Source organism: Talpa occidentalis, unplaced genomic scaffold, assembly GCF_014898055.3.
Source record: "Talpa occidentalis isolate TD23 unplaced genomic scaffold, MPIMG_talOcc4v2.1 talOcc4.7, whole genome shotgun sequence".
In the NCBI taxonomy this organism is placed as follows: Eukaryota; Metazoa; Chordata; class Mammalia; order Eulipotyphla; family Talpidae; genus Talpa; species Talpa occidentalis.
This window is the reverse complement of record NW_023605083.1, coordinates 5,546,527-5,572,933: the sequence shown is the minus strand read 5'-3', so window position 1 is coordinate 5,572,933 and position 26,407 is coordinate 5,546,527. Positions and strand designations below refer to the sequence as shown.

The 26,407-nt window shown below is 59.7% G+C and overlaps 4 protein-coding genes across 11 annotated transcripts; 2 read left to right on the top strand and 2 right to left on the bottom strand.

The window, feature by feature from the left end:
• The first annotated feature begins 123 nt into the window (after positions 1-123).
• Positions 124-6,008, top strand: CFAP157 (cilia and flagella associated protein 157). Of its 4 annotated transcripts, none has more exons than XM_037494990.2 (8): positions 126-417; positions 2,143-2,414; positions 3,013-3,166; positions 3,599-3,866; positions 4,205-4,633; positions 4,978-5,147; positions 5,307-5,487; positions 5,776-6,008. In XM_037494990.2, the coding sequence occupies exons 1-8, from the start codon at positions 254-256 to the stop codon at positions 5,845-5,847; spliced, it is 1,710 nt and encodes a 569-aa protein (XP_037350887.1). In that variant the 5' UTR covers positions 126-253; the 3' UTR covers positions 5,848-6,008. The 4 variants fall into 4 exon arrangements, with proteins under 4 accessions (XP_037350886.1, XP_037350885.1, XP_037350887.1 ...); XM_037494991.2 differs by having other exon boundaries at positions 4,205-4,335; positions 4,483-4,633; positions 5,307-5,818; XM_037494989.2 differs by having other exon boundaries at positions 124-417; positions 5,310-5,818.
• Positions 2,902-7,475, bottom strand: PTRH1 (peptidyl-tRNA hydrolase 1 homolog). 3 transcript variants are annotated; one of them, XM_037494994.2, is made up of 5 exons: positions 7,380-7,475; positions 6,857-7,076; positions 6,527-6,626; positions 6,317-6,362; positions 5,991-6,217 (listed from the first exon to the last, which is right to left on the bottom strand). In XM_037494994.2, exons 1-5 carry the CDS (start codon positions 7,473-7,475, stop codon positions 6,035-6,037), a joined length of 645 nt encoding a protein of 214 aa, XP_037350891.1. In that variant the 3' UTR covers positions 5,991-6,034. The 3 variants fall into 3 exon arrangements, with proteins under 3 accessions (XP_037350889.1, XP_037350891.1, XP_037350893.1); XM_037494996.2 differs by having other exon boundaries at positions 5,991-6,124; XM_037494992.2 differs by lacking the exon at positions 6,317-6,362 and having other exon boundaries at positions 2,902-6,217.
• Positions 7,476-7,878: 403 nt separating this feature from the next.
• TTC16 (tetratricopeptide repeat domain 16) lies at positions 7,879-21,639 on the top strand. The gene is made up of 14 exons (XM_037492616.2): positions 7,879-7,970; positions 8,388-8,560; positions 8,872-8,962; positions 9,136-9,279; positions 10,329-10,429; positions 10,510-10,639; positions 12,317-12,531; positions 13,125-13,369; positions 13,671-13,812; positions 16,561-16,726; positions 17,246-17,388; positions 17,557-17,722; positions 19,052-19,130; positions 20,127-21,639. The coding sequence occupies exons 1-14, from the start codon at positions 7,953-7,955 to the stop codon at positions 21,410-21,412; spliced, it is 3,099 nt and encodes a 1,032-aa protein (XP_037348513.1). The 5' UTR covers positions 7,879-7,952; the 3' UTR covers positions 21,413-21,639.
• On the bottom strand, positions 18,173-25,157 carry TOR2A (torsin family 2 member A). Of its 3 annotated transcripts, XR_008549540.1 has the most exons (6): positions 24,965-25,121; positions 24,177-24,442; positions 23,375-23,550; positions 22,614-22,741; positions 19,983-22,287; positions 18,175-18,382 (listed from the first exon to the last, which is right to left on the bottom strand). XR_008549540.1 is itself a non-coding variant. In XM_037492618.2 (5 exons), the coding sequence occupies exons 1-5, from the start codon at positions 25,119-25,121 to the stop codon at positions 22,043-22,045; spliced, it is 972 nt and encodes a 323-aa protein (XP_037348515.1). In that variant the 5' UTR covers positions 25,122-25,157; the 3' UTR covers positions 18,173-22,042. The 3 variants fall into 3 exon arrangements, 2 of the variants coding, with proteins under 2 accessions (XP_037348515.1, XP_037348516.1); XM_037492618.2 differs by having other exon boundaries at positions 18,173-22,287; positions 24,965-25,157; XM_037492619.2 differs by having other exon boundaries at positions 18,173-22,287; positions 24,237-24,442.
• Between the last annotated feature and the right edge of the window lie 1,250 nt (positions 25,158-26,407).

Below are 26,407 nucleotides of genomic sequence, written 5' to 3'. Positions count from 1 at the left end.
AAAGACCAGAGTGCACTGAGAGCCTGGTGTCAGGTCTCTGCAGGGCCACGGTCAGTGGTGTCTGAGCCTGGGGCCGCTGGAGCTATCAGTCCTGAAGGGTGAGGCCGCGGGTCAGGATGCCCAGCCTGGCCAGGCAGTGGTCAGGGCCCTTTAAGCCGGGCCTCACTCCTCAGTTTGTTGCTATGTATGGGACCAACCTCCTTAGCAACCACCTGGCCTCTTAAAGGGGCCTGAGCTGAGGCTGCCAGCAGCCATGGCTCCTAAAAAGAAGGCAAACAAGGGGGCTAAGGATCGTGAGGTCAGGAAGAAGAAAGGGGGCAAGAAGGATTCCATCACGCCCATGGAAATGCCCTTAAGCAAGGAGACGCGGGAGTTCTACCACATCCAGATCCGAGACCTGGAGGACAGGCTGGCCCGGTGGGTGGGTAGGGAGGCTGCTTCTGCTGGGTCAGGAGCAGAGAGTTGGCCACTCGCTATGCAGACTCAGCCAGGAGGTCCTAGGCTGAGGACCTCCCCGGGGATGTCCTGAGGACCTGCTTAGGCCTCCCCTGGGATGTCCAGACCCCATCCCACCCCACCAAGCCTCGGTTTCCCTATAGATAATATTGGGAAGTTTAGAGATTTGGAGGGAAAATAGATTTCCCACCCCATCTTGGCCCTCCAGGTCCTGGGGTGCAGTGCTAACTAATGTCCCTCCCCCCCCCACTCCTGCTCCACAGCATCATGTTTTATAAAAGGACAGATTTCAGTGGGATGCATTAGACGTGGCAGCCCCAGCAGGCAGGGGGTCCACGTCTCCCTCCTTCCACCCACCCTACCCTGGACCACCGTGCCCGATTCCCTGTGCTGTGCCCCCTCCTGACTCGACCCAGAGCCTGGTTGCCCATGCTGAGCCTCAGTTTCTCCAAATTAAGTGAGGATTTCCCCCTCCATGGCCATATGGGATGCACAGGGTGTGGGAGGAGGAGAGGGGGGTGTAACTCTTCAGAAACATTCACTTGTCATTTTTCTTACTTTAAAAGTAGTTTCCTTCCGGTTGTGATACCCCAGCCCCGTCTCTGGGGGGATGACTGGCCCCTTAAAAGAACCCCTTTGGTGCTGAGTCCAAGCAGTTCCTCCCCAGATGGCGGTGCAGTCACGGCCATGTTGACTTGCTGCGTTGCCGGGGGCCCTGTGCGGGGCTCACTGTGTCCTGAACTAGGCCCAGAGGCCCCCAGTGTGCAAGAGGGTGAACGAGGCGCAGGGAGGGGAGGTCACCCTCAGCAAGAAGAGGCACCAGGATGGAGCCCTGGCCCCTGCTCCCCTCCTCCAGGCTGCTTCCTGCCCCACTGAGCGGGTCCCTCAGCTCCGCTCCCCACAGCGTGGCGCGAGCGGTCCAGAGGCCGTGGCCAGTGCATTATCATGTGCTGCCCCTAAAACTCAGACTTCCCTCAAGTTGGGACACCGCATGGCGTGAATTTGGGACAATTACTGGGGTGACTCTTTGTCAAGTCCCTGTGCGAGGCCCCAAAAATACAGAGGTGGGGGAGGTCAAGGACTCACCAAGCGAAGCAGAAGGACATCAGGAGCCAACTGTGCAGTGGGACGAGGGGCAGCCACAGGAAGGCAGGGAGGGGGGTGGCTCGGGCCCCCTGAGAGCGCACCAGGGGATGGAAGGTGGCGGGGCAAAGGCTCGGAATTCCGCTGCACAGAGCATCAGGGAGGGCACAGGGCAGGGATAAGGGTGCCAGGAGGCGCCTAGACTTTGGGGGTCACACTGACTTGGGTTCAAGTTCTGGTTTGGCCACTTACAAGTTTATCCTCGAGCTCTTTTGTCATCTGTAAAATGGGTATAGCCGTCATAGCCCCGACTCCTTACAAGCTGTGAGGTTCCTGCAAGGACTCACGGTACTAGGTACTGGGGACATGGCTGTGGACGCCTCGGGAGCTGGCATTGTAGTGAGGTGGGGATGCGAAGCTCGGGCACTGGCCCGAGGTCGTGAGCATGAGGAGGGCACAGTGGAGATAAGGTTGGATTTCACTGGGAGGGCCCTTGACTGGCCAAGGTGGGGGTCCAGGAGAGCTGGCCTCATGGTGCAGGGAGCTTTGGCTTGCTCAGCCCCTCTCCTGGGGCCTGTGGGCCTCGCCCCGCCCCTGCCTCAGGTACCAGCTGAAGTGGGACGAACTGGCCGTGCAGGAGAAGCTCTTCCGCCAGGAGTTTGAGCAGCTGGCCACCAACAAGAAGGAGATCGTGGCCTTCCTCAAGCGCACGCTCAACCAGCGGGTGGACGAGATCACCGACCTCAACGAGCAGCTCCAAAACCTGCAGCTGGCCAAGGAGCTGGAGAAGGACGCCTTCGAGGCACAGCTGGCCCAGGTGCGCCACGAGTTCCAGGAGACCAAGGACCAGCTCACCGCGGAGAACATCGTCCTGGGTGAGGAAATGGCAGACGAGAGCGGGGCGTGCGCCACGGGGCCGGGAGGCCAAGGCTCTCCAGGTTCAAGTCCTTCCTCACCCCTGACTCTTTGCGACCCTGAGCCGGCACTTCTCTCTGACCTTCACCTGGGAAATGGGGAGTAACAACCACTCCATGTTGCATCCCACACCAGTTGTTCCATAATTGCTCCCACAAGCCCGCGAGGCAGGAGATACTGTCGCCCCCGTCTGTCGATGGAAGTGCCTTGCCCAGGGTCACCCAGCCGGGAGGGGTTGTTGTGAGGCCCCGTGACAGCGAGAGTGCCTGGCCCTGGGGTGTTCGACTCCACTGGCAATCATTTCCATGACAGGGAGGCTTCTTGGAGGAGGTGGTACCTGAACAAGGCTTTGTAGACTGGTGGAGGAGGAGCGTGTTCCTAGCTAAGGCAGTGAAGGCAGGCAGGACCGGGTATGGAAGTGTCAGGAAGGGTCCGGCCCAACTGAGAGACAGAGGTGGAGGAAGTGGAGAGGGAGGGACATCATTCAAGGCCCTCAGTGGAAGAGCCAGCAGCTCCTGAGGTGGCCGCTCACCAGGCCTGTGTCCTGCGGTGGGGCAGGTGGGAAGCTGGCCGCCCTGGAGGAGTTCCGGCTGCAGAAAGAGGAGCTGTCCGACAAGTTCACGACCCTGGAGGAGCACCTGCGTAAGCAGGAGACCGAACACAAGGACTATATATACAACCTGGAGAAGAAGTCGGTGCTGGACAAGGACAGGTGGGCGAGCCGGGCTGGGGCCTTTGGGGCCTTTACCCACAGAGCTGGGCACAGTCCAGGCCTCAGGCCTTTGCTGGCCTCGGCTCCTCATCAGGGCAACCACACTAGCTCACGGATCCCCCCAGCCACTGCTTGGCAGAATCCTGGCAGGTGATGGTGGGCGGGAGGGAATAACTAAGCTCCCAACGCCAGTCCTCTTGCAGGAGCTGGAGAATCCCTGGAATTCCTCTAGCCACTTTTGGTGATATAAATTAGATTTATTTGCAAGAATACATTGGTATGGCTCAAAATCCCAAAGGTAGTGTGTACAATAAAAAGCCTCCTGCCAGTAGCCCCACCCCTCCTGGGGGTGACCCTCGGGGACCCTCACGTAGGCGAGGGCTGGTGGAGGCCTGCGCCCACTCTGCTGGACCTTCCCTTGCTCCCACCCAGACTGAGGAAGGAGATCATCCAGCGTGTGAACCTGGTGGCCACTGAGTTCCGCAAGGTGGCTACGAGCCAGATGTGGGAGACAACCAGGCGGGCCATCACGGAGAACAACACCATGACCCTGCAGCTGTCCAAGATCTCGCAGCACGGCGTGCAGCTGCTGCAGGAGAACGAGAGTCTTAAGGGTAGCCAGGACCAGCTGTGCAAACAGCTGGAGCTACTGGAGAGCTCAGAGAAGGCCATGGCCAGGCACCTCAGAGGCCACCAGAAGGTGTGACCACCAGGCCCGGAAACCTTAGGGACCCTGCGCCCGGGGCAGACACCCTGGCTGGGGTGACGCAGGGCTGGAGCCCAGTGGGGAGAGAGAGGTGGAATAGGGGGCAAGGCCCTCCTGGTGGGGACTGCAGGGTGCTGACCCCAGCTCTGGTTCTGCCATACTTGAGTTAAAGCCCCATAAGTTGTTGGAGTGCTGCCCCCTCTCCTGGGCCTGGTGGGCTTCTCTATAGAATGGGATGTAATGGGGTGAGCCCTGACTGGGTCTGGAGCTGGGGTGGCAAGGCTAGTCAAGGGCCCATGGTGGGTCCAGGTCACACCTGCCCACACCTGCAGATCATCCTCATGCTGACTGAGAAGTGCAAAGAGCAGCAGGTAAACACAGCAGAGGCCCAGCGCCTGTGCCTCCTGCTGAGCCAGCAGGAGCAGCGCCTCCAGCAGCTACAGAAGGACAACCAGGAGCTGAGGTGCGGCCCCGGGGGGCTGGGGGAGAGGCAGGGGCAAGTTGGAGACCAGCCCTTTCTGGCCACCACAGCTACCAACCCCTCCGGAGGGGCTGAGGCACTATTGTCATATGGAGGCCGTGGGCTGACTCCTCCTGCTCCTGAGCTCAGGAGCCAGAAAGACCAGCTGAACCTGCTGCTGAAGCGGCAGCAGACCAAGGCGCAGCGGCTACAGCACAAGCTGACCAGAGAGCAGAAGGCACGGGCAGGCCTGGAGACGGCCCTGGTCCACAGCACCGCCTTCCTTCATCACATTCTACAGGTGAACTGGAAGGGGGGGAGAGCAGGGGACAGGCCGAGTCAGACGCCGCTTGGAGATAACCAGGCCACCTGGCAAGGCCAGGCCAGGGCCAGAGGCCCCGGCTCTCCCCTGAGAGACTCCTGTTAAGTCTGTCCTTTTCTGGCTCTGGACATCCGAGATCTCTTCAAGGCCTCGGAGGAGCTGGACTCCTTCTCTGGGCCCCAGAAGGCCTCAAGCCTTCACCTCCACATTTGGAGAATGGGTATCCCACCACAGCCAGGCAGCACTACAAAGAGACAGTACCGGGCACAGTTTCCCAGAGGGGCCTGATCCCCACACCGGGCCCACCCCGCCCCTACTGGCAGATGCAGCCCAGTGACGAGGACGACGACGACGTGGGCCTGGTGTTCCAGCTGCAGTGCAAGGAGATGCTGCAGCAGCTGCTGGCCATGCTCCGCTCGGCCACCGCCTTGAGCCCCTCGATGGCTCTCGCGCCCAGCGAGGAGAGTCAGTACTGTGACCCGTGCCAGGAGAGGTGAGTGGCCCTGCGTGACCTCAGAGGGGGCAGCTACAGGACTGGCCCCAGGGCTGCCCTCAGCTGAGCCAAGTCAGAAGTCAGGGCCCCCCGGCCTCTCTGAACCTCAGCCTCCACCTCCAAGCGGTGGAGGTGGTGAGATCAGCCCCCTGCCCACAGCAGCTCCGCAGCCCTGTTCTCCTTGATGGGGTCTCCGGCGCAGCAACAGTCCATGGTCACCCCCGACAAGCCCAAGGACCTGGCGCTTCGACGGGTCATGATCTCACCCAACCCTGAGGACCTCAGGCGGCTCTCACACACCACACGCATGAGAACATTCCGGACAAACAGCAGCCCCGCGGTGAGGGTGCCAGCACCCCCAGGGACAGCAAGACAGCGGTCAGCCCTGGGGATAGCAAGGCTCTGCCCCCACGGAGCTGCGAGGCCCCGGGGGTGTGGTTAGACCTCTCGAAACCCCCCTTTGCCATCTGCAAGATGGATGGAAGAACAGGCCTCTGGGGGTCAAGGCAAGCTCACACATCCCCTGGGATGGGCTTGCTGGGCTCCGATGACCCCCCTCTACAGGCTGGGGAGGGTGCAAACCCCCAAGAAGGCCTCCCCTTCCCAGTTTGCATCTTTAACCTTACAGGTGCACAGCTCTGATGCTCCAAAAAAATTCAAGAAGTTTAGCCTTCCTCCAGTTTCCCTACTTTCTAAGTAGGACACAGAAAGAAGACCAGCTCCCTATCTTGGAAATGGGCCAGTTCTGGCCACAGCCCCCCTTTAATCTGTGGGCAGCCAGGGGCAGCCCGGAGGTAGAGTTATATAAAGAGTGGATCCCACAGGTCGGCGTGGCACCTCTGCGGATGTGGAGCCGTGGCTGGGTGTGTGCGCAGGGCGCTCGGGGGTCAGGGGCCGGCGGCGGGACTCTGGCTTCGCTCGCGGATGTGGTCCAGGAGCAGGTCGGCGGCCCGCTCCAGCAGCGGTGGCAGCAGCTCCTGCTCCGCGGGGGAGAAGAGGCCCAGCACGTGGGCCTGCACCGCCTCGGGGCATGCCGGGCGCCCAATGCCCACCCGGAGCCTGGGCATCGCCTGTGGGAGAGCCGGAGGGGCCCAGGGAGGCTTGGTGAGGGGTGCTGGGGGCCCCCTGCTGGCCCACCCCGGCCACTGCGGGACAGAGGGGCGACTCACGCTGGAGTTCAGGCAGCTGATGCAGGAGCGGACTCCGTTGTGGCCTCTGCATGGAAGCCGAGAAGTCAGCGCTTCCCGGGGTCAGCGCCCTTCCAGCCCTCCCCGCCCAGGCCGTGCCCTCTCCCCTGCCAAGACTGGGGCCAGCACCCTTACCGCGCTCCAGCCGGGAGGCCACTGCCCTCGCCCACCCTGCCCAGTCCAGGGCCTCACCGGGCGCTTCCTCCCAGCTTCAAAGCCAGTTTCCCCAGGGGCTTGTCGAGCTCGTCGTGCACCAGGTAGACCTCCTCGGCAGTCAGCCCGAACAGCTCCGCTTGGCACAGGGAAGGGTGGCCCTGGTTACCGTCCATCTGCCCAAAGGGGGCTGCCCCCCCTCAAGGCCCCGGCAGGAGGGCAGCAGCTCCCAGCTCCGCGAATAAACAGGCGCCACAAGTGCCGAGGGCCACGCAGCCGCTGGAACTCGACAGGCACCGGCGGTGACCGCCGCCCAGGACCCCCGCCCCGGCCTCTGCGCGCCCCCGGCCGCCCCGCGCCTCCACTCACCGGCCCGGGCCACGCTGAGCCCGTTGGCGTTCATGAGGCGCCGCGGGCGGAGCAGGACCAGCTGGGCGTCCCCGAGCGCGGCCAGGGCGAGGTCGGCGGCGCAGCGGCGGTCGCGCGCCCAGCTTCCCGCCACGCCCAGCCGCCGCGCCAGCTGCCCCAGCACCGCCAGGCCCACGCTGTGCCGCGTGCCGGGCAGGCCGGGGTTCCCCAGGCCGGCCACCTGCGGAGGCACCAGGGCAGCTGAGGCGCGGCCGCCGCCGTCACCCTCCGCCCCGCAGCGCCCCGAGACCCGGCGCCGAGGAGGGGGCGCGCCCCGCGGGGCAAGAGCGAGGGCGGGGCGCGGAGCAGGGGCCCGGCCGAAGGGGCACGCGCTGGCGGGCAGGCCGGGAAGCCTGGGCCGTCCGGCCTCCGGCCCGTCTCCGAGATGAGGGATCGGGGCCGGGGGTCGGGGGGCGCCGCCCGGGGGGGTGGCAGGGCTGGAGCTGAGCTCCGGCCCGCGTCGCCGCCCGCCCCGCGCGCTCACCAGCCAGCGCTTCCCCGGCGGTCGGGGCTCCAGGACGCCGCGGCTCATGGCCCGACCGAGGCGCAGCCCCGCGCCCGAGAGGCCCGGCGGCGGCATGTCGCCCCGTTCGCCGTCCGGGCCCCGCCCCCGACGTCATCCAGGCGTCGCCCAATCGCGGCCGCCCCCGTCCCGGCCCCCGGGCGGCGTCCAATCCGGGGCGGGCGGAAGTGGCGGGGATTGGCCGCGCCCGGCGCCCCCGCGCGTTCCGCGAGCGACGAGTCGCGCCGTCCCGGGGCAGTTTGCCGTGAGGCGGGCGGCGCCCTCGCTTGACCTCGGGCTTGGGGGAGGGACCCTCGTTTCGGCTTCCCTGTGAGGCGGACCCCGGAAAGTCCGTCCGCCGCGGAGCGCGCGTCCCCCGCTAACAGAAGTTGGCGAACCTCCTCCGACGGCAGCGCGACCCGGGGGCGTGGCCAGGGGCGTGGCCTGCGAGCGTCCTGGAGAGGGTGCCTAGCAACGCCGGGCTGGGGGCTCCCGAGGGGTGGGGGGCGCCAGGGAGCCGTCGACGACCCGGAGATCCTCCCGGAAGGGGGTCTCATGACAGACTCCGGAGAGGTGCGGGCGAGGGCCTCGCGCGCGGGGGTGGGGCACGAAGCTCTTCTCGCGGAGAGGCGGGACCGCCGGGGCCATCCTGGGAATTCCCGGCTGCGGCTCAGACAGCCGCGGGCTTGGGGCGTGCGGCGGTGGGACGGCTGGGGGGCGGCTGGAGCGGGCCCAGACGAGAGGAGGAGAGAGCGTCTGAGAGACAGGACTGGAGGGCCGAGGGGACCGAGGTCTCGCGTGGGTGGCTGGCAGAAAGGTGGACTCGAGGCGCTGGGAAGCCTAGGCAGAGGCAGGTGAATGGTCAGTTTGACCTGCTGGGCAGGAGAGTGTCACAGGCTTCTCTGCCTGTAAAATACATGAGGTGAGTGTGTAAGTGGAGTGGGGGGTCACTTCGGAGACCTGCCCCAGCCCGCTGTCCCTCCATTCTAGGATTCTCTGGAGCTTGAGCAGGCTCCCTCACACCACATCAAAAAGCCATGGGTAATTCCAGCGCCAGAGAGGAACCTGGAGTGCATCTTTGGGACCAGCAAGCTGTTCCAGAACCTTGATACTATAAAACCAAAGATCACGGGGTTAACAGTGCCCCTCAAAGTCAGGGAGTAGTGAGTGGCTACCTTACCCCGGTGTCCCAGGTTCCTCCCCTGCATGGCCGTTGACATGACGTGCAGCTTCACCCCGTTTCTCTCCCTCTCTGGACGTCAGTGGACTCAACTGTATAACAGGGCTCTCCCACCTCTGCAGATAAAAAGCTGCTGGCTTGGATGAGCTCCAAGAATGCCAGCCTGCTCTCCCTGGATCTCTGTCTCCCCACCCAAGTGCCCCTCCCCACAACCCACTCCCCCGTCCTAGCTGTATGCCCTGAGCTGGTCCTACATCAGGGCCAATGCCCTCTGTCTGTGCCCTGCCCCCGCAGCTACCACCGTGGCCAGCAGTGCTTGGAGCAAAGCGACTGGGAGATGGCTGTGTTGTTCTTCTCCCGGGCCCTTCAGCTGGACTCCCGGCTGGTGAGAGGGAGAGTCTGGGCGGGCGCTGACATGGCTGGCACACACTTCCCCCTCACTGTCACACCTGCCAGTCCCCTCCTCTCAGGGCCATCAAGTTCCTGCTGGTAACTGAGTGGCGAGCCTTGGGGCAGAAGGTGGGGGGGAAACAGCAGCCTGGACCCTCTCACTCTCAGATAGATTTCTACGCCTTACGAGCCGAAGCCTACATCCAGCTCTGCGACTTCTCCTCTGCCGCCCAGAACCTGAGAAGGGCCCACTCCTTCCAACCAGAGAACACGGCATACCTGGAGCGGCTCACCTGGGTGCTTTACCTGCAGGTACTAGGCTGCCCCAGGGCCCACATAAGGCATGCACCTCATACCTGGGCCTGCTGGCTCTCCTTCCAGCTTTAGGGGGCTGTCTTTGCTCCTAGGATCAGCTCTGTCTCCCTAGAGACCCCCTTGTGTCCCCACCTGTCCCTCTGACCTTGTCCTCAGCATGGCCTGTCTGCTGGCCCTCAACTGGCACCAGGAGTGCCTCACCCTTGTCAGCAAGGAGGTGAAGAGCAGAGCCAACAATGCCGGTGTCTACACCCGCTGCCCTTCTCCCACCTCCCAAGTTGGCTTAATGCCAAGGCTGGGTAAAATTTTACAGTATTGTCCAATAGAACTTTCTAGAATCACAACTGTGGTCTACTTTGCACTGTCCAATCTGATAACCACGGTTATATAGCCCTTGAAATGTGGCAAGTGTGACCTAGACACTAATTTTTCAATTCTATTTCATTTTAATTAAATTTGTATAGCTACGTGAAGCTGGTAGCTATTGTACTAGGCAGTGCAGGTCTAGAATCTAAACACTAAAAAGGTAAGCGTGTCCCCCATTTGCAATTCAACTTCAAAACAATATTAAACCATAAAATACCAACAAAGTTCTGATTTTTTTTTCCATTTTGAACAACTTTAATGTCTTTTTTCTCTTGGTGTCAATAATTATTTAATTTTTTTAAAAAAAGAAACATTTAGGGCATCCAAAACATATGCTTAGTCTATCCACTGGGTGCATGCGTCCCGTTCTGCCCCTTCCTGTGTGATCTCGGAGAAGTTACTTCACTTCTCTGAGCCTCAGTACCTTCATCTAAAAGGCGGATATAGCTAGTAGCAGGGAGATAGGTTCAGGCTCCAAGCACAGCCTCAGCAGCCAGAATTTCTGGGTCTCTCCCCAGTTCTGCCGCCTGGGTAACTGCCTCTTCTCTGAAAACCCCTCCTAGATCTAAATGTTTCTGGCCTCATCTCTTGTCTCCTCCCCCTTCTGTCTCAAAGTTGCCCCCCACACTGGAAGAGCTCCTGGGTGGGACCCCGCAAAGTGACTGCCCTTCTGTCCCCAGGGCCAGTGCCTGTTCGAGCAGTGTGCCTTCATGGACGCCCTCAGCGTCTTCTCACAGGCCTCTGAGCTCCAGCCCGAGAAAGCCTGCTTCCGCTACCGATGGTGGGTGCCCGTCCTGGCTCTCCCAGCACCCCTCCCGCCCTGTCCCCTGCCCGATGGAGGCCCTCTGCCCTTGTCCTCAGCATGGCCTGTCTGCTGGCCCTCAACCGGCACCAGGAGTGCCTCGTCCTCGTCCACAAGGAGGTGAAGAGCAGCGCCAACAATGCTGACATCTACATCCTGCGGGCCAGGCTCTACAACTACTTCGAGAAGGTAGAGCAGGGAGGGTGGGGCAGGGTGTGGTCCTCCGCAGCCTGCCTGCCCCCAGCACACCCCAGATTACAGGATGCCTATAGGCCGCGTCAGCCTGCCCAGGAATCGCAACCCAGCATGGGTCTGCGGAGCGCCCCTGGCAGGCCCTGACCATTCAACTGCCCAGAAAGCACAAGGTGAGAGACCTGTGCCATTCCCGCCCCCCCAGGGTTCAAGCCCAGGGGCGCTGTCCCTAAGCAGGTAATGCACAAGGGCTGAGCCCGCCCGGGAGCCACCATCTGGGCAAACCCAGGAGGCCCTACCTCCAGCCTCTCCTCCTCCTCTTCTCCTCCTTTCTTCTTTCCCTATTTGCCACATCTACTAAGAACCCCCAGTAGACGCTGCCTGAGGCAGTACAGGAAGCACCTCAGGGGCAAAAGAGACTGGGGGTCACGAGCGAGAAGGGGCTGTGGTCTGCAAGGGCATCGGGTGGGGTTCTATGGACACCAGAGGATTCTGACTCCTTCCTGGGGGCAGCAGGAACCTCAAAAGATGCGCCCCAGGGCAGTGGGCTTTAGAAAGTTCCTTCTGGCTGCCAGTGGGGAGCTGAGGAAGAGACTGGGGAGGGGTGAGAGAGGGTGGGAAGAGTGACAGGATTGGGAGCCGGAAATTCCACAGCCCCTTGGAAGTCAGGACCAGAGATGGGGCGCGAGCCTGAGGGAGAGGCAGGAGGCCGGGGCAATGGCCGCGGTTCAGCCCCATCTTGGCCTGCATGTGAGGAAGCTGGGACATACCGGAGTGGGTGGCACTGGGTGGGTGGCCTTGGGCTGGGTTTACCTCAGCTGAGTACGTGGCCTGTCTTAGCGTTGGTTTTCTGTGTCCCACATATGATTCAGTGGGAGAGTCTCACTCAAAGGTTGGAGACTAGTAATTATCGACAATTATCATTACCTCAGCCCCTGCCAAGCACAGGCACCTGCTAGCCACTTCACTCATGTTTATCTTTAAGGCTCTCAGTAACCCTTGGAGGTAGACACCATCCATGGTCCTCTTCTCACAGAGGAAACAGGGGAACTTGCCCAAGGTCACACAGCCAGTTCTCAGGAGTGCCTTGAATTCAAGTCCACCCATTCCAAAGCCCTGCCCCAGTCTCCACTATGGTCCTCTCCTAACTTCTTTTCATACCTGGTATCCACACTGTCTGCCCTGCTCACCCTCCAACCCATTACTCTGCAGGACATGGGCTGCTTGCTAAAACTGTTTGTTGACTGACTGACTGACCTGCTCACTCAGTGGAAGGTATTTGCCTGAGGATGTTGTCTGCTCATGAATCTGTTCTGGGTCAGAGTTGTCTTGGGCTTAAATGAGGTCAGGGGGTGTGGAGGGTATGCTGAATCAGGGAGGACATGACAGTCATAGTTAGGAGGCCTCCAAGGAGACACCGCCTGCAACCCCATTTGACAGGTGACACCACCAAGGCTAACCTGACTCCTGAGGTCACATCTGGAAAGAAGGGATGGGGCCTGTGATGGGATTTTCCCCCAATGCTCCCTGCCTCCTCCAAGACATGGAACAAGGCAGGGGCACTGAGGATAGGTGGCATGATGCTGGTTTGTACAGAGATAGGCCCCTACAGGCCTGGAGGTCTGGCTCCCCTCACTTGGCCTGTGCCCCTAATGCCACCCTGGGCCCCTGCAGCCCAGCCTCTGCTATCGAGACCTGCACAAAGCCCTGCTATTGGATCCCACGCACCCGAAGGCCAAGGCACTGCTCAGGAAGATGGTGGACCAGGCCCAGGAGGCACGGCAAGAGGCAGGGATCTTAGCTGTTCAGGGCAAACTGCGATACGCGCTGAAACGCATCAACTGTGCCATCGAGAACAACCCCCTGGACCCCAGTTTCTTCCTCTTCCGGTAATGGGTGGTGGTGCTGGTCTTGGGTCCTGGGCCCAGCCCTGTCCCAGACCTACTGCGTGGTCTCGGGGGAGCCCTCGACTCTCTGCAGGCCCTAGTTTCCCCATCTAGCCTCTCAAAATCTTGTCCTGCTCCCCACTGGGATCAGGGGAGGAGATGCAGGCAGCAGCCTCGGTTAACCTTGGAAACCTGGATCCCTAGGCCTGTGACTGTTCACAGGAGACTCAGCCCAGATCAGTGGAAGAGGCTTGGGTTTCAATCTGGCCACCCAGCCCCCAAGGACTCACCACATAAGATTCATGGCCATTTAACTCCTTAAGCCTGGAGTGTTTTCTCAAATAAACTGTAAGGGCCAAAGGCCTGTCCCACCTACAGCAGCATATTAGCATGGAGACAGGCATCCCCCCTACAGAAAGGTGTTATAATTTGACAAAAATTAAATTACCAGTAACTAGCAGGTTTTCTGAGTAGCCATCCCGTGTCATGCAAACCCAGAGCCAAACCTAGTGCAGGAGGTGAGAGTCCCCACCCACTCCAGAGGTCTAGAGTGGGCAGAGCTGGTCTGAGGACGCCCTCTTGTGCATCCTCCCTAGGGGCACCATCTACCGACAGCTCGGGGAGTTTGATACGGCTGTGGAGGACTTCTTGAAAGCTCTGGACATGGCCGGCGACAGCGAAGGGGACACGGTGCAGCAGGCACAGCGCCAGCTGCTGCTGGCCTACAATGACTTCGCCGTGCACTGCTACAGGCAGGGGGCCTACCAGGAGAGTGTGCTGCTGCTCAACAAGGCCATCAAGGACGAGCAGCAGGAGAAAGGCCTCTTTATCAACCGAGGTGGTGAGCAGGGAGGGAGCCAGGCTGGGGCTGCGAGATGGAGTCCCCCCCAAAGGGAGGGAGAAAACGTGAAACCTTTCAGTCGTAGCGTCCCAGCACCCACTTTGGGAGACGACAGACTGGCCATATACAGTCTCTTCAAAATGCTGGATCAAGCGGCTGGGAAAAGGCTTCCTGAGCGCGCGCGAATGCCCGTGGGTGTTAGCAGCCACGGTTCAGCCCCAGCCCCCGGGGGGTCAGGGCGGGCTGGGTTTCCCGGGGCCTGGGAGTTGGAGGACCGCTCAACTCCAGCCCCGGGCCCCAGATTGCTTCTTCCAGATGGGCAACCTGGCTTTTGCTGAAGCGGACTACAAGCAGGCGCTGGCCTTGAGCCCGCAGGACGAGGGCGCCAACCTGCGGATGGGCCTGCTGCAGGAGAAGAGGGCCTTCTGCGAGCAGAGAAGCCGGTGCGCCGGGCGGTGGGCGGGGCCTGGCCGTGGGCGGGGCGGGGCAGGTGTGGGCGGGGCCTGGCCGTGGGCGGGGCGGGGCGGGGCGGGGCGGGGCCGGGCCGGGAGGGCCAAGACCTGGCTGCGAGCCCGGATCCCAGGCTGCAGGTGCTGCTGCTCTTCCAGGTATGGCTCCTAAATGTTGATTTTATTTTTTAAGTTTTAACTGAAAATCCTAACTTTTGTGAAGATCGTTATGGTAATGGAGCTTTTTTGAAAAAAGTGTTCACCATTGTAGAACTCAGGACGTGAAAGCTCCTTCTGATACCCACCCTCCAACACCCGCCCCCACCCCCCTCCTCCCAGCCCCCCCTGTGCTCTAAGATCCCTCCAGGTTGTCTCCTCTGCAGACTCGACAATTACTGTCGTTTTGCAAAAGTGCGAGCATGCTAAGCTTTTTTGGAATGGCTTTTTTACTTCCCAGGGCATTTATTTTCTTTTGTTGTTGGCGTAGTACTCTGCTCTACGGAGGAACCACAATTTCTTTCTTTCTTTTTTTTTTAAAGATTTATTTATTTATTTATTTATTTATTTATTTATTTATTTATTTATTTATACAAGCACTGGGTACAGTCAGAAGCGCGGGAGGGTGAGAGAATTCACCAGAGCCAGAGCGGGGAGCAGAGCAGGCAGAAGGACCGAAGTACACTGCTGAGGGGAGCAGCGGGCGGCAGGAGAGGTCTGCGCGCCATGTGGGACCCTCCTCCGGTGGCTGGGGAGCAGCCGGGGATCGAACTGGCGCTGCAGAGGCTGTGGGCAGCTTCCAAACCCAGCGCTCAACCGCTGGGCCACCGGGGAGTCCCCACAATTTGTTTCTTTAGAGGATCCTCTGCTGATGACTATTTGGGCTGCTTTCAGTTTTTTATTATAAATAACTCTGTAATGAGCACCCAGGGTATGTGTTTTGGGGCATTTATACTAGTAAGACTGTAGTTAGGTTGCTGAACTTCAATTGTTGGGTGAATGAGTGTGAAAATTTGACATTTTAAAATAGCCAATTATTCTCCCGAAACAGTGAATCAACATAAACTTCACCAGGGAAAAGCGAGTCTTGGTTTTCCCAAAGCTCCCTAGGACAAAGTGTTAAAAACTCCTTTTTTAACTCTGCTAATGTCATGGCGGGGATGCTCTTTTTGACTTTGTATGTTTGCTTTGCTAAGTGCAGTCCAGCATCTTTCGTGTTTATCAGCCTTATTGCCTGCCCAAATATTTTGCCTGTTTTGCCATTAAGTTGAGCCTTTAAAAAACATATTTTTTAAGAATTTTTTGTTTACAATTCTTTTTTTTTAAAACATATTTTTGGTTTTAAGACTTCTTTGTAGGCTAGGAAAACCAGCTTATTTTCTGCCTTGTGTGACCAAATATATTTACCTTTAATTATTGCTCTCCTTTGTGGTATTTTTTGCTGCTCAGGAATTCAGAATTTAATCAGAGTCAAGTTAATTTTTTTTATTTCTGTTGAGTTCATGACATTCTCAGAAAGGCCTTCCATACTTCAAGATTGAAAGGATTGGCACGGTAAAGAAAAGGAAAGCCAGGCTAAGTTTCTTACAGGCAAGAAATTTATTGCACTCACAGGTGAGGTTCACCAACCCCCACGGGGGTCAGAGAAGTCGCACCCATTGGGGGCTAAGGGCAAGCTTTTACAGGATAGGGTCTGGCCTTGGAGGAAGGTGGAGAATGCGGAGTCGAAGTTACTTTTCAAAGACGTTATTTTCTCTCAGAACTGGTTGTTCTGCTGCTTATCAGGGCCCTTACCAGGGCCCGTGCAAACTGGGCAGAGCCGGCTCCCGGGATGCAGGTGGCAGCAGTTTCAAGTTCCCCCCTTCTTTTTTTATTTATTTATTTATTTATTTATTTTATTTATTTATTTTATTTATTTATTTGTACAAGCACTGGGTACAGTCAGAAGCGCGGGAGGGTGAGAGAATTCACCAGAGCCAGAGCAGGGAGCAGAGCAGGCAGAAGGACCGAAGTACACTGCTGAGGGGAGCAGCGGGCGGCAGGAGAGGTCTGCGCGCCATGTGGGACCCTCCTCCGGTGGCCGGGGAGCAGCCGGGGATCGAACCGGCGCTGCAGAGGCTGTGGTCAGCTTCACAACCCAGCGCTCAACCGCTGCGCCACGGGGGAGGCCCTCAAGTTCCCCCCTTCTGAACCCCATCTCTGCCCCGGCCTCGACCATACAAAGATCATAAAAACATTCACTTATGTTCGGATTGTACACTAGCATTTAAGGTTTTGTTTTTTTTTTTTAATAGAGGCATGTTTTTTATTTATTTAGTTTGTTTGTTTTGTTTATACAAGCACTGGGTACAGTCAGAAGCGCGGGAGGGTGAGAGAATTCACCAGAGCCAGCGGGGAGCAGAGCAGGCAGAAGGACCGAAGTACACTGCTGAGGGGAGCAGCGGGCGGCAGGAGAGGTCTGCGCGCCATGTGGGACCCTCCTCCGGTGGCCGGGGAGCAGCCGGGGATCGAACCGGCGCCGCAGCCGCGGGCAGCTTCGCAACCCAGTGCTCAACCGCTGCGCCACCGGGGAGGCCTTAGCATTTAAGTATTGACTGAATCAAGAACACAGTGACAGGAAGCGAGCACACGCGTGTGTGGCGAGACCAACCTGGTCTTACCCAAACTCCCTAAGAGGCCCTGAAGCCGTCATGTCCCTCCAGGGGGTCCAGCTCAAGGTAGCTTGTGGGCCCCTGTGTCCTGCAGGAAGTTCGATAAGGCAGAGTACCACTTCTCAATGGCCATCCAGCACAACCCCCAGAAGCCCCAGTACTACCTTTACCGGGCCAAGGTCCGGCATCTCCTGCAGAACATTTTGGGGGCCCGCCAGGATGTTGTCACAGTCCTTCTTCTTGATCCCAAGCACCCGAAGGTTTGTTCCTGCTGGGCCAGGAGGGTGGGCACTATACCTCCCACACCCCCACCTAAAATACTACCTATCCTGAAAAATCTGGTTTGGTACCAATAATAAGAGCTGCTGGTGCTGGAGCATTCACTTGTGCCAGGCACTGTTCTGACCTGGCATCACTGTTTAACCACCTCTTGTAGCCTACAAGACAGATAATATTATCACCATCCCGCAGATGAAAAGGGTAAGGCTCAAAGCAGCCAGTCCCCTTGCCCCAGGTGCGCAGCTGAGGGGTCAAACCCTCCTCTGTGGGCTCCAGAGCCCCTGCTTGGACCAGGCATCAGTAATCCTTTCCTGAATAAGTCTTCTCGCAAGGTCTCTTGACAGTTCTGGGACAAAAGGATCTTGCCCTTTATAAACAATTTCTAAACCCTTCCCTCTTCAGCCTTGAGGTGGCCAGTAGGACTCTGCCAGGGCAGGCTAGCACCACTCCTGGCCCCCTGGCCTAGCCCACACCTTGCTGTTCACCCCCTTTCCTGGCAGCTGCCCTCCATGCTGATGAGCCTCTTCCCAGGCATGTCAATGAAGGAGGTGCTCAGCAGCCAGGTGGCCCACCTGGCCAGGTTGCAGCTGGATCGAGTGATGGAGAACTTCCTAACGACCGACGTTGCTCAAGGCATTGTGGGGTAAGTCCTGGAGCAGGGGCCACGAGCCAGGAGCAGGGCATGGCAGGGGCTCCAGGCTCCTCTGGGCCCAGCTGCCTCCTCAGGCCACTGCCTGAGGGGAGGGAGGGAGGGAGGGAGAAAGGAAGGAAGGCAGCCTCAGTGAGGCTCACTCTGGGGCCTTGGCCACAGGCAGCTCAGGGAACGGGAGCTAGAGCGCCAGAAGGCCCGGTCCCTGTGGCAGCAGGAGGAGCCCTCCCAGGAAACCTCCGAGGAGCTGGAAGCCACGGATAAGAATCTGCAGACAGAGTCAGAACACCCTAAAGAAGAGACCCCGGCCTCCGAGGAGGAGGAAGAGGTGAGTGGGCCACACGTCGGGCCTGGGGTCCTCGAGGCCCTGGGCGGAGGGCATCCCAGGCCAGCGCTGAGGGCTGCAGGCTGCTCAGGTGGCGCTCTGCTCCCAGCCAGCTGTGTGACTTGGGCGGGAGACAGCGCGCTGTGAGCTGGGCCGGGGCCTGGCAGGGGCAGCCCTGAGGGAGAGTGAAGAGGGGGTGGCCCCTCGCAGACGCCGTCCCACGCCTGCACTTGCTCGCCTTGAGTTCTGTGCACACTGGTCAGAGCTTTAATTCTAAATTTCTACACTTTATTGACCGTAACAAATATAGAAAAGTATACAAATCATAAGTAAACTCTTGGTAAGTTTCCACAAAATGGATACACGCATGAAACCATTATGCAAGAACCAAGCAAGAGCACCTCCCGGCTCTTGGAAGCCCTCCCACCCTCCCTCCGCCCAGCGCCGCTCACGGGCGTCCTGGCTGGTGGACAGACACGCGTGTCCACGGGCCCCGGGCTCCTGTCCTGCGGCGCGCCGAGTGTCCGGGCCGTCTGCCCCCTCATTGCGCGGGTGTTCCGTGCTGCGGGTGCCCCGGTGGTCTGTCTGCTCTGCTGCGGATACGCATCGAGTCATTGTCTTCGGACAAATCTCTGCAGCTGCAGCAAATGGAATCCCGCGCCCCTTGCCGTAAATGGAAAACAGCGAGCATGACAACTCACTTAGAATACAGAAGACAAAACTTTGATCGCCTACCCCTGGAAGTTATGGGGGCTCCCTCCCTGTGGGAGACAGTGAGCTGGCACCTTGGCTGCCTCTGCCCTCGCCCCACCATCCCTCCTGCACATCCCTGCAGGCGTGAGGAGATGTGAGCAGGCCAGAGGCGAGCAGCAAAGAGCCCGGCTGTGGGGTCCTATAGGCTTGGATTCAAACCCACTTCGAACCCCTGGGCAGGGCACTTAGGTGCCCAGAGCCTTGGTTTCTTGGCCCAAGAAGTAGTCATAGCAGCAGTTCCCTCCCCTGCGGGGAGGATGAAGCAGATGAAGGTTTACAGCTTGCAGAAGCCTGTCTGCCCTTGAACTCATTTGCATTTTGAAGATGGGGAAACTGAGGCTCTTGTCATCTCTTGACTCTGCCTTTCTCACAGCACTGTCCGTCTAGCCTGGCCACTCTCCGTCCAGTACAGTCAGCCTCTCCAGGTCCCCCACCCAGTCTAACCTGGCAGCCTGGAGAAGCGCTAGGCTGGGGACAACTGCCACCGCAGGGGCCCAGAGCCTGCTGGCCTTCCAGAGCCCCAGCCAACGGCCCAGGCCTGCCCCAGCCCACAGCTGCCCCATCTGTCTCCTGCCTTAGGAGAAGCCGACACCTGGCCCGAGCAAGGTGATGTCCCTGACTGACAGCTACCAGACCTCGTCAGGCTCCAGCTTGGCCTGTAAGTCCCAGATGCCCCTGCCAAAACCAGAGTGGAGAAAAGTCAGGGGTCAGAAACCCCTGGTCTGGGAACAAAATCGGCTCTGCTGCTGACAGCGTGACTCTAAAGTGGGGGTAAAAAACCCAGCCTTGCAGGGGTGGCGCGAGCCCGCGCTCAGCGCAGAGCCTGGGATGCCTGGTCCCCGGGTCTCACGACAAGCCATTCACAGTTGATGCCCACTCCACCCTTGATCTCCTGACTGGCCTGTTCCTTTCTCTACCCCCTTGGCTTCTCCCTGAAATCAGCCCATAAACCTTGAGTGTGTCTCTCAGGCCTCTACCCCAAATCCACCGGACGCTAGCTGGGAGGGGGCAAAAATGAAAACCCAGGACTGCGGCTGCAGGTCGAAGGGGCGGCCATGAACAGTCACAGCATAGAAACAGCAGTGCCAGCCTCCTTCCTGCCGGTCACTGCAGCGCCACCAGAACATGTCCCAGGAGTCTGTGCGGGTGCCACTGCTGGGCTGGCAGCACCGCCAGTGTCTGCAGGGGGGTGCTTGGTCCTGAAGGAAGAAGACGCAGGTAGACAGACAGCCAGGACAGCCAGCCAGCCAAGACAGGCAGCCAGCCAGGGCAGCAGGGGAGGGTAGGAGCATTTAGCCCCCTTTGGGGGCTCAGGGAGGACTTCAGGACCTGAAGGAAAAGTAGGGGTTAACCACCTTGCCAAGGCAGTACCTTGGGAGGGGGCACACAGAGCAGGGGGACTGCTGCAGGAGAGAGCTGTTGGTTGAGGTGGGGACAGAGGGCAGGGGACAGCCAGCAGAGTGGAGACCAGGCTAGGTGAGTGGGCCTTTATCTCACAGCCCTGGCGCACCTGTTGTGTGTGGTGGCCTAGGGAGGCTGGGCTGGAGGAGCTGGATGGCCTTCCGCTTTGGCCAGGGTGAGGCCTAGAGGCATCCTGTCTCTGGAGCTGTCCGAGGAAGGCAGCCTGACGGGTGTTCTTGGACATCCTTCCCAGGCAGGGCTGTGTCCATCTCAGAGACGGAGACGTCCACTATCTGCCAGGAATACAGGAGCTCCTCAGCCACCATTGTGACATTCTCCGACTCCTCACTGCTGAGGTCTGGATCCTCAGACTTGGGGAACTGGGAAGACCAATACCTGATAGATAGCCCCAGAAAAAGCAAGGCCACCCAGGACCAGAGCCAGAGCCCCAGCAAGATAGAGACCTCCCAGGACCAGAGCCGGAGTCCCAGCAAGACAGAGACCTCCCAGGGCCAGAGCCGGAGTCCCAGCAAGACAGAGACCTCCCAGGGCCAGAGCCGGAGTCCCAGCAAATCAGAGGTCACCCAGGGCCCGAGTCCCAGCAAGATGGAGGCCACCCAGGGCGAGAGTCCCAGCAAGATGGAGGCCACCGAGGGCCGGAGTCCCAGCAAGATGGAGGCCTCCCAGGGCCGGAGTCCCAGCAAGACACAGGTCGCCCAGGGCCGCCGGAGTCCCAGCAAGACACAGGCCGCCCAGAGCCGCCGGAGTCCCAGCAAGACACAAGTCGCCCAGGGCCAGAGTCCCAGCAAGACACAGGTCGCCCAGGGCCGGAGTCCCAGCAAGACACAAGTCGCCCAGGGCCAGAGTCCCAGCAAGACGGAGGCCGCCCAGGGCCGGAGTCCCAGCAAGACACAAGTCGCCCAGGGCCAGAGTCCCAGCAAGACGGAGGCCGCCCAGGGCCGGAGTCCCAGCAAGACGGAGGCCGCCGAGGGCCGGAGTCCCAGCAAGACACAGGTTGCCCAGGGCCGGAGACCCAGCCAGACACACGCCGCCCAGGGCCGGAGTCCCAGCAAGACGGAGGCCACCCAGGGCCAGAGTCCCAGCAAGACGGAGGCGGTCCAGGGCCAGAGTCCCAGCCAGACACACGCCGCCCAGGGCCAGAGTCCCAGTCAGACGGAGGCCGCCCAGGGCCAGAGTCCCAGCCAGACACAGGCCATTCAGGGCAAAATTCGGAGGCTCCACAAGACCAAGGGGACCCAGTGCTCAAGGAAGAGGTTCAGAAAGGTCAAGGTTGCCCGAACAAGGGGTTCAGGTTGGGGACTGATCCGAAGTTCTAGCAAGGTTTTTTATGACTCAAGCCAGAGCCCCAGCAACACTGAACTCGCCCAGGGCCAATGCCAGATCCCCAGCAAGACCACAGACGCCCAGACCCAGACGCAGAGCTCAAGCCCAGATTCCAGCAATAGCGAAGTCACCCAGGACCTGAGCCAAAACCCCAGCAGCGTGCAGGCTAACCAGGACTCCAGCTTGAGCAGTTAAGCGTCTGTCTGAAGGCGCCACTGAGCCCCCTTGCTTCTTTCTGGGGATTCTGCCCCCACAAACACTGGCACTCAGCAAAGCAGTTGCCTCTGGAACAATTAGAAACCTCAGCCGATATCCTTCTGGTCCCGTGGCTAAGTTTATTGTGTTTTTTCTCTTCTTTTACAAAATTAAAAACTTTAAAAACCAGGTCTTCTCTTCACGGAGACCGAGAAGTCTCAGCCTGGCTTGGCATTGCTGGGACTTGGGGTGGGGGGTGGAGAACTGGGGGATGGTGAAGGAGTAAGGTGCCCAGGGTGACAGACTGAGGAGGGATGGGGCAGCCACGAGCCACAGTCCCTGAGTTACAAGTCACATTGTAAGAAGGCTCAGGCCACAGGGCAAGGTTAAGGCTCACAGAGGTTCTGGGGGAGCCAGGAGCGCCCTTACAGGACGCAAAGGCCAAAAAAAGTGCCCTCAAGCCAGTTAAGAAGCCAAGATCTGCACTGGCACTTTGTCCGCGGCCAGTCAGCATACTCCTCGTCTTCACGTTTGCGTCCTAGGCCCCACTATTCAGGCGGCTCAGAACAAGGGTCCCTCTAGCAGAGCCTCAGGACAGCCAGGCCAGGGGCAGGGATGCCACCTGGGACGTCAGAGGAAGAAGGCGATTCGGGAAGCCACCATCTTGCAGCCATTGGAGGAAAAGAGCTGCTCCTCCTCAGGGAAGAAGGTGGTGCTGTCCAGCACAGCCTGGATGACCTCATCCCTGGGCTCTAGGTCCAGCTGGGCCAGCTCATTGAGCACGCAGTGCCGGACATGGTGCCGCTGGAGTGGTAGGAAGGGCACCAGCGCATCCAGAAGATGCTCCTCCATGATACCTGAGCGCCAAAAGCCATCTGCAGGGAGGGCGGGGGTGGGGGGGGAGAGGCTGCTTCGTAAGCCCGGAGAAGCAGGGCCCTGTCCCCAAACGGCAGACTCCTCAGCCACCTTCTGGCTGTGGGGCTTGGGGAAGCTGTATGACAGCCAGGAGCCCCCAAACTTGGGCTGGGCAGGTAGGGTCAGTGGGCAGAGCATCAGATGCCAGAGAACCCGGAGCTCCTTAGGAAGCCTGGCCCAAGGCACCTGGGAGCAAAGCCCCAAGCCTGCTGGAGCCAGGCCCGGGCAAGTTGGCGCGCATGTGTGTGCGTTGGGGAGTGCAGGGTGCTCCTGAGCACGAACTCACGGTTCGGGTTGTCGAGCACAGCTTGGGAGATGAGCGGCTCCAGCTCCTGCAGGCGGATGTCCTCCCGCTCCCGGCGGCTGCGCCACGCCTCCAGCACCACCCGGTTGATCTGCTCACCACCAGTGTTGCTAAAACCACAGGTCCCGGGCCGAGACTCAGACAGCGGGGCCAGGATTTGGCCCTCACTTCCCATACGCCACCTGACACAACCTGAGCCGTGGGGCCCAGCTCAGTGTGGAAGGGCCAAATGCCCTGAAAACACTTCTCTGCTCCGGAGCCTGTGCCCTCCACCCCGACCCCTGGATCTTCACCTAGATGTGCCATGCACTTTACAGTTTACAAAACCCTCCTGGGTCCCTTCACTGACTTTCCCTCGCCCAGCCGCTAGGACAGTGGGCCCTGCTGTTGAGGAGAATCATGTGCAGAGGTGATTTGCTGGAGGAAACCCAAGTGGGACTCGGAGCTGGGACGAGCACTCCGGTCTGGCTTCTCCCAGGCCTGTGACCTGGGCCACGGATGAGGAAAGACTGTGACCCAGCAGGGCCTTCATAAGCAAATGGTCAGGATCAACAAGATGGAGTTTTAAGACTGCCCGGGGAAAGTCAGCCACCTGGAATGCCAGCGTCACCAGTGAGCACGGGGAGGGCTCTGGGAAAACCGGAGGACTCGGGGGGATGACATTCTGCTGTAGGACCCCAGGCCATGAACTGACACCTCTGCCAAGTGTCCCCACACCATGGCCGCTGCACAGCCGGGCCCACCTGATGAAGATGAAGATGGCTTTGCGATAGTTGGTCCCGTACACAACCCAGGAGGGGCCCAGGAAAGGTCGCAAGACCTCCATCAGGCCTGGGGCCAGCTCGTCCATCTCATCGAAGAGGAAGAGGGAGCGGCCGCAGGCAGTGAGGTTCCCCTGGACCCAGCTCTTAAGATCCTTCTGCAGGGGAGAGGCAGGAGTTCGAGGGGGCCTGGAGATTGCCCCCAAGCCCAGACTTCTTCCCAGGGAAGATATGGGGTCCCAAAGAGCGCCACTTAGTGGTGGCCCTGAGAAGAGCAGAACTTGTTCGAGCTCACACAGCAGTCAGAGAAGAGGGCCTCAAACCCCAGGCCTCCTGCCCTGACTCCTGCAGCTTTCTGCACAGGGGGAGGCTGCTTCCTGCTCCCTGAGCCTGCTCTCAGCAGCGCTGACAGCTGAAACCTACCAGCCTGGAACAGACCTTGCAATCAACAACAACAGTTCCAGTGAGAGCTTCGATTGATGCTTACTCTGGAGTCCCACACCGGGACTAAGTTCTTTACAGAGAGTCGCTAATGCAGACAGGCTCGACAGACACTTCTACAAGCCCATTCCTCACAGCAACCCTGGCAGGTCCCAAACCATTACTGCCCCTCAGGAATTCAGGCGAAGACTCTCTGCCAGGTGGAATGGCTCTGTGCGGGGTGGGTCCTGAGGGCTGAGGTGCCCACTGGCTGTGTAGCCTGAGGCAAGTGACTCCCTTTCTCTGTGCTCAGGACTCCCTCCCTAGGGTCTCGCACCCCAGATCCAGGACACAAGCAGCCTACCTTGTAGCGCTCCATGTGGCCGGGGTGGGGGAAGTGGACAACGGGGGAAAAGTGGTGCACCTGGGGGCTGTGGAGGCCGCCCCGGAAGAGGTAGTGCGCCATCAGGGAGCTGACGTAGGACTTGCCGGTGCCTTTCCAGCCGTGCAGGGAGAGGACCAACGGCTTGGTGGGGGCGGGGTCCTGCACGAAGGCCTTCAGTGCCTTCACCACCAGCGCCCTGGCCAAGTGCTGGCCGGCCAGGTGCTGGGCCAGGTCACACTCCAGACCTAGGACCACAAGAAGTGCAGAGTCAGAGCGGGAGAGGTCCACGGGAGGTCACGTCAGGATTTAGGGATTCTTGTGTTCGGGCGATTTCAGAAGCCGGCCGTCGAAAGGGCGCGGGGTCTGGGTTGCCTGGGCCACCCTCCGACGTGACTCAGCTCGGCAGCGCCCCCACCAGGCAGCCCTTTGTATTGCGCCGGCCCACAGTGAGCGCCCGCTGTCACAGGTCCGCGGGACCCCGACTGCGGCCCATTCCCAAGGCAGGCCTCTCCCCCGACGGCCGGCCCGCTGTGGAGGGCCCGGCCGCCCCCAGCCCCGCCCCAGGGCCCCGCTGTCACAGGCCCTCCTCCGCCCTGGCAGCTCTCTGCCTGGCCCCAAGTTCCGCGCCCCAGGCCCTCAGGGTCTCTCATCACCAGGCCACCGCCGGCCCCGCGGGCCCGAGGTCTGGGGTCCCGGCCCTCGGCTCTACCCTCCGGGTCCCGCCCCGGCGCACCCCGGCGCCCGAGGGCACCCGCGGCTCGCCTCACCCTTCAAGTCGGGCCGGAAGTCACATTCGCAGAAAGTTCCGAAGCTGCAGCTCAGCGAAGTCAGGTCCCACGAGGCAGCCGTGGCTGCGGCGCAGACCAGCCCGAGCAGCCCGAGGAGCGAGCCCCAGCGCGGGCAGCCGCGCGCCGCAGCCGCCATCCGTGTGAGGCGCGGGCTGGGTCCGGGGCCGCCGACAGCCTCTCCCGGGAACTACAACTCCCGGAGTGCATCGCTCCGCGGCAGCCTCCGCCCTCGGCCTACAACTCCCGGCTTCCCTCGCTTCCCGCTCAAGGCCCGGCCCGTCGTCCCCCCGCAGGACCGGAAGGTGCCTGCAGGGGGAGCCCGCGAGCCGCCCATCCCAGAATGGTAGGTCGCGTTTCCATGGCCACGGTAACCAGGGGACCGTCCTAGTAGAACAGCTCAGAAAGAATACTGAAGGCTTAGGACCGCAAAGAGTGACGTAACAAATGAAACAAAAACTTGTTTGGCACCTTACATCTTGCAATGCGCCTTTTCCGTGCTTTTTTTTTCTTTTCCATGACTAAAGAGCGCTAATAGCTTTTGGTGAGCGCCATTTATGTGTTAGGTGCCTGACATATCTTATAGTAACAGCATCTGTCACACAGGGAAATGGTGATATTTCAATGAGGCACAAACACAAAGTGTTTTGCTTCAGAAGATAATCAATGATCGTTGACCGTCCATTATGTGTGGGGCGCAGTGGCCCCGTATCCAGCAGTTACTATGTGCTGGGTGTTTGACAGCTATCCAAGAGATCTCTCTTGCTTATTGGGACCCAAGAGGCTAAGTCCCTTATCCAAGGTCACCCAGTTAGTGAATAATAGAACTACATCCAAGTCTGTGCTGCCCGGAATCTAATGTACAATTACCCAGCACCCCTCTTGGTCAAAGGCGTTCAAAGGCAGAGGATCCCAGACGTTTCAAATTCTGTGAACAGCCTGTTCTGGAATCCGGATCACATTGCCTACCTTCTCCCCCCACCCCGTGAAACCTAGAAAACTGCCTTCATGGCTCTCCTCAAAAATTTTCTGCTCCACCACACAGACTTCTGGGGTCACATTTCAAAGCCTACACATGCGCAGGACACATAGCCTTCTTCCTTCTGCTGCTGTGACCCAGGAAAGGCTCCTTCTCCCTTTAGCTTTTCCCCAGCAGAGTTGGATTCCTAGATTTTATGTATTTATTTTTTAAAGATTTATTTATTTATTTATACAAGCACTGGGTACAGTCAGAAGCGCAGGAGGGTGAGAGAATTCACCAGAGCCAGAGCGGGGAGCAGAGCAGGCAGAAGGACCGAAGTCCACTGCTGAGGGGAGCAGCGGGCGGCAGGAGAGGTCTGCGCGCCATGTGGGACCCTCCTCCGGTGGCTGGGGAGCAGTGGGGATCGAACCGACCGGCGCTGCAGAGGCTGCGGGTAGCTTCGC